The following is a 6,147-nucleotide window of genomic DNA, read 5'->3' as shown; positions in this document are numbered from 1 at the left end:
TTATGGCTCCAGGATGGAGCCCACAATATTATGAAGTAAATAAATAATTAGATCATAGTGGAGAATGCAGGGGCAGACAGAGACCCTCACTTTGCGGGAGGGGTTTTTTCGTTCTTCAAGGGCGTAGTGATGGGGGGGGGGAGAGGGCGAAACCTAATGTTTCAACAAAAATTGGGGGTCAGCCATGTCAGCGCTGGTCTTTAAAATCCGTTTTTTTTTTAAATATCTAAGTACTTTTGGGATGAAAAAAATAGCAGGGTAGATTGTGGACCGATGTCGAACATAGTGGTATGGGTTTCATAGATAGGTTTCCGGATGTGACTGTCCCTTCACCACAGGACAGCCTTATAAATAGCAATAAGCCACATACTGCTGTAAAACCTTTAATTTTCGTGAATTTTGCAAAATGAAAAATTTGCACATTTTAAGTGCACACAAATATTTATTGGCAAGATATGACACCTGCTAGAATAGCAAACTTTATCTTCACATTTGCTTGTACAAGTTACTGATAAACATTTGAACTGCTTTATAATAGTAGCATGTCCAATGCCGCTCTTATAAAATGTGCTACAGGCAATCTCAAGCCTATCAAAAAGGAAGCCAATGAAGCCACGAATTTGAGCATCCAGAATTTGCAAGATTTAGTGGCCGCGAATATGCGCCCTATGCCGAGTTCCTGAAAAATTCAGGCCACAAAACTAAAGAGTTTTACAGCATACGGTTGACAGCTTCTGTGGAATGTGTGGTATCAGCATTGTGTAAAGATTTGGCTAAGGAGGTGAATTTTGTTGCGGTTTTTATTATCTTCTACGAAATGAACACAGTGACAGTGAGAATTTAAAGCGAACCAGAGAGAACAGATGTGGCCCACTGAGAAACGTCTGTAGGCATGTTTGCGCTTCGGAGGACCACTTCTTTTACTTGTGCTGGCTCTATTTGAAGGTGCATGAGCCTGTATTCATACTGAGCAGCTGTGTTAGTTGACGTGGGGTGTACAAATTCCAACATTTCCAAGTGCTGCAGAGCCTGAGAAAGGTAAATTTCCTATTTAGGAAGGCTATGAGTGAAGGCTTAGAATACTATGTGCCCTCGATCAATAAGTGATATAGAAATTAGCAACATCTACGACACAGGTACAAAACATTTTTAAGCTTGTATGGTTCAGAAATTAGCCATTTCTTAATGATTTTGATGTGCTGAAGTCAAATATGACAATGAAAACAATGAATGGCTTCCAGTTTCCATGGTATTAAGTTTTCATATTGATACTAAATGTGTGTAGATATACACCAAATTTTAGCCATTACTTTGAAGTAGTGTTATTTGTGCAAACATAATTTCGGATATTCAATTCGGATTCATGCAATGATCGGACATTCAACAAATGTGTTAGAAGATTGCCAAAGTTCTTCCTCAGATGTGCAGGAATGAATGGGAATAGTAATACGCCTCTTAAAGCAAAAACTTTTCAGGATGTTTCCTTTTCTTCACTCTGGTGCATGCTGTTTTGATATCACATGACACATTTAATATTGCTAGAAATTTTTTTTCGTTTTACAAAAAAACATTGATCACTGTGCACGAAGGAACGTAAAATACTGTAAAAGTTTACCTTCATTAGTACAGGCTTGCTTACACTTTGCATGGTTGACCTACTATCTATGAATTTCTGGTACTCTGAAAAACGAAAACAGAATACACCGGAATAAAATTTGCAGAAAAAATTTCGTACTAGGTAAAAAATAAAATGACAAACAAAGTAGCTACCTTTGAAAACCATTTCGAAGTTGAAAGGTTCACCATCATAAATTTGTGTAAGACGAAGCATAGCAATTACGAGACAGAGCTCCAGCACGGAGAGGCCTGCAGCATAAAATCAGTCATTACATTAGACAGGCAAAAAGGCATTCAGTTTTGATGTAGAAGAATACATGCAAAGCAGTTTTAATGCCTCCTATCACACGTGATTGTCCACAGTCAGAGGGAGGTGTAAGACGTGCTTTTACAGACAGTTTGTTGATATGTCTATTAAAAGGAGACTTCGCAAGGATTTGTAAAAAATTAGGTGAATATCATACCACACACGAACCACCTCGATACAGATTTTAATTTTTTGTTTCGAATAAAGTCTGCACAGTTTTGGAATGATATGTTGTACACATGCTCCTCACATCCCAAAAGTTACAAACATACCACAACGTTTGTGGTGATTTGGGGGGGGGGGGGGGGGGGGGGTCCCACTTTAAAACCATTTTATAACAATCTTAACTGTCAAAAAACACTTCTTCATTACAGGGTAATGCATTAAATGTGCTAACACCCAAATCAAAATGTGTAAATAAACATATACTCCCCCCCACCCAAAAACAAAAGTAAAAAGCATTCAGTATATTAACAGTTCTTCATGCAACATCGGGTTGATTTCGTTCCGGCACCTCATAACTCTTGTAACGAATAAATCCTCCTAGTGCTACTACTTGTTCATTTCCACGCTGATGCCCCCCGTTGTCATTACATTTTGACAGTTGTTTATGACTTATTTGTTGTAACTAACGCTGACTACCTTGAAAAAATATTAAAAAAGATAAATAAAGCATAAGCGCACCCTTCAACATGGCGACTTTCGAGTCTACCATCATTGCCTTCTGGGACTCTACGATGTGCAAGGCTTCAATTCGAGTGCAGGATGATGAGAGCTGTTTCACAGGTAGCAACTGCCATAAAGAAATGCATGTAAGTAGATGCGTAGCAATAAGCTGACAGGGGAGATACCCAGTGGCACACAGAGCAAACATGACAAGGCAATAATATTATGACAATACATTACATTACATACATTAAGACAAGCAAGACCAGTGGGAACACCAATAGGCATGTCTATTTTTAGAAATGTAATGTTTTTCCGTGAGTTTCAGAAACTGAAGGACATGGAGAGAAGTGAACGGGACAGGGCTTATTATAGAGTCGTGTCCGCACGTTTCACAACTTCTGTGTCCTTCCATTTCTCAAGCTAAGGAAAATGCTGCCCTCAGTGCCATTACATAAACTTTACTCGCATCCTTTGCTTCTGCACTACCGAAATGCCTATGTCGGGTACAAGTGGGTGGCTTTGACACTCTGGATCACAATGAAATGGCTCCTTACCAGAAGCTGCTTGAGCATTCTTATGTCTTTTGTTGTTGTATATAGACGTTTTAGTGCAGCCTGGACAGAAGTTTCTTGTAAGAGTTCCTACGTGAATGAAGAGTTCCTAGCTGTTAGAATGTGGTCATCGTAAGCTATACAGTGGTAAGTAGTACATTAAGAGTACCAAAATTGAAGAGATAGTCAGCATTTTGGGGCAACCTTGCATAATGATCCTACTTGATGTTATACTGTTGACATTACAGCACAGACTTCTCTGTCATATAGCGATTGTTTGGTACACATGCATACACCGTATGACTGGGTGTGACTCATTCATCACAGTAAGGCACACAAAGACACAATTTCACATTAGTGTTAAAAAAATGAAAGAATGTTACCTTCACTGATTCGTTCCAATTATCCCGCAACTGTACATCTGATGTTCTGTCTGGTAGTGAAATGAGAGCAGTTGCTATGTCCACAAAGTCCTCAAATGTGAAATCGTTGAAAAGGTGCAACTGCCTATGGGAGAAGCGAGACTTTACCCTCTTCTCTAGGAGTTCCACAGCATCCTGCAGGAATAGATTCTGCGTTGATGTTGCTGTACATCATCATTTATGGGCATCACTGTAGATGACACTTTCAAACAAGAGAACTGAACACCACACCAAACACCCTGTGGTTGCTTTAGTCTTAAGAACACCAAGAGCCTCCCGTTTTTTATGTACATTTCCAAAGTGCGCTGTATGAGCTTCCACCAGGGTTGCAGGAGCGCAGAAAACGCCCAGCCACCGCAGTAAAGGAGGAGCCATGAAACTAGTATGGTGCAAAGTGCATAACACACAAACAGGAGGCACAAAATTTTAAGGCAATGCGAGGACAAAAATGAGCATATCCAAGGACAGGGTTTTCCCCTGCAAGCACTGATACCATGCGCTCACTGGCAGGAAAAGAGTGCGCAAAATTAATTGAGTTAATGGAATACAATTTACTTACTAGTCTACAGGTAACACCAATCACAGCAATGGGGGCCTGTGCTGACTGTGCCACATCAAAAAAGTTGTACAACAGTGTCTGGTTCTTGTGCTGGCAGAACAAGTCAAACTCCTCGATGATCAAAATAATCGGCATGCTGTTGTCACCACCTTTGAAGGAGGAGGAAAAAAAATTGAGCATTTGTCAGTCTCACAACCATGGTTGTGGAGAGGGGATGCATGTGTTCAAAAACTAGGCACATAAAAAATGCTCGCAATGGAGAGGGGGAAGCAAATATCAGCGTGCGTCCACCCACAGAACAAAGTATATGGCGCCTTAAAATACTCTGAAGTTTATGACAAAGAAACTTACCTGACTTCAATGACTCAAGCAAGAAACTAAGGTTGTCAGAGAAGCTGCCCTGCGAGAATTAGTTCTGAATTGCAACAAATGGCAGCGCACAAGGTACTTTGAAAAGGTTATGATAACTTACAAAAACCCTGTCCCCCACAACATTCTCCAACTGAAGCTGTCTCGTCATGTCTTTCAACGCTGTACGGTCATCTGTGTGCACCAAGCCTGCAGAAGGAAAAACAGCACACACGGATAAGTCAAGGATGAAATTCAACTTGGCTCAGTTGGCAAACTTACCATTTAGTTCCACAAGAAGGAAATTGCCCTTCGTGCTACTTTTCGTTGAAACATCCTCGATAACACTCTGTATAAGCTGGGGCAACAAAGAGGACAGATTATTGCTGCACCGCTTACAAGAGGTGCAAGACGGGTATTACCGCAGTCTTTCCACTTCCTCTGGGACCTATGAGAAGGACTGTATTGCTCTCTCCTAATGCAATCACTCTAGACACGAGGTCGTGCAAATGCCTGGAATGTGAGCAGAACGAACGTACAGTACCTACGAGCTCGCCCAAAAATACAGCAGCACATGTGGGGCCAGAGCCGTAGCGACGGGGGGAGAGGGCGCCGAACGGCAGGCCCTGGCAGGTTGGTTGGACAGTATAAAGCGGGAATGAAGAGAACTTGAATTTACGATCTCAGCAGTACAAATAGTGTTTTTTTTTTTTTCTTTCTTTACAGGGCTTCTGAAGGCAGTAGGAGAGGGGAAGCTTGAGGTTTACCCTGCCCTGGGCACCAACTCGTCTCACTACGGCTCTGTGTGGGACATGAGATCTTCAGTGGCATACTGACAACTACAGAGGTGTTGGAATTGGGGTAGGAAAAAGAGTGTGGGTCATCAGACATGCTTTCCACTGGACTTTACCTATTTTCCTGGGTTGACATTGAGCAGGGGGGCTCTGTCCCAGAACACTTTGTCCCTACGCTACGGCTTACTGTGTGAACATGCACATCAAAATTCTGTAATGTACCAGGGGCAGATCCGGACCCTCGTTCCATTTTTCTTTGGGGGGGGAGGCGATTCCTCTGTCGGAGCGCGTAGTGGGGAAGGGGAGAGATGGAAATCCAATGTTAAACTAACGTTTAGGGGGATCTCTCTTTCATGACGTCAGACATTTGCAGTGGTCAAGGAGAGGTACGATGTGATCCAAGTGGGAGGTCATGAAGCTCACTCTCTTAATCAAGGCCACTCTCGCACTCGTTTACGTATTCCTGCAGACATGCATCCTCATGCACGTTAGCGCCATACTACTAAAATATACCTTCGCTGTTTGTCGTATGACTTCACAAGATGCCATGCACCGTGGGTTGAAAGGTTCCTCGTGAGTAATCTCTTCACTTCAACCATACTGTTAACATTAAAGTTACCCCCCGAGGATTCACTTTTGCGGCTTATTTTACGTTTAGAAGCCATAACAGTTCGACTTGTTCACGTCATACGTAAGTTGACCGATGATGTCCAACAAGTTGTATGCAACGTGACAGGTCAAAAGGGGTCTAAAATGAAATGATATTTCCCGCGCTGTTCGCGCCGTGTGTGGAGTGTGCGCGCGGTCTTCCCGATCTTCCCTTCTTGCGCAAACGGTTGCTTGCGATGTCGATGTCGCTGCCATCTGCGTCCGACGTCCG

The 6,147-nt window shown here is 42.3% G+C and overlaps 1 protein-coding gene across 1 annotated transcript; it reads right to left on the bottom strand.

Moving 5' to 3' along the window:
* Positions 1-782: 782 nt before the first annotated feature.
* Positions 783-6,146, bottom strand: LOC135385730 (origin recognition complex subunit 4-like). The gene is made up of 12 exons (XM_064615211.1): positions 5,781-6,146; positions 4,896-4,986; positions 4,756-4,831; positions 4,598-4,683; positions 4,477-4,525; positions 4,126-4,274; positions 3,528-3,701; positions 3,148-3,234; positions 2,609-2,717; positions 1,771-1,866; positions 1,616-1,680; positions 783-1,029 (listed from the first exon to the last, which is right to left on the bottom strand). The coding sequence occupies exons 1-12, from the start codon at positions 5,930-5,932 to the stop codon at positions 841-843; spliced, it is 1,323 nt and encodes a 440-aa protein (XP_064471281.1). The 5' UTR covers positions 5,933-6,146; the 3' UTR covers positions 783-840.
* Between the last annotated feature and the right edge of the window lies 1 nt (position 6,147).

Source organism: Ornithodoros turicata, chromosome 2, assembly GCF_037126465.1.
Source record: "Ornithodoros turicata isolate Travis chromosome 2, ASM3712646v1, whole genome shotgun sequence".
In the NCBI taxonomy this organism is placed as follows: domain Eukaryota; kingdom Metazoa; phylum Arthropoda; class Arachnida; order Ixodida; family Argasidae; genus Ornithodoros; species Ornithodoros turicata.
Note: the sequence above shows the minus strand (reverse complement) of the source record. Positions and strands in the feature narration are given on the sequence as shown.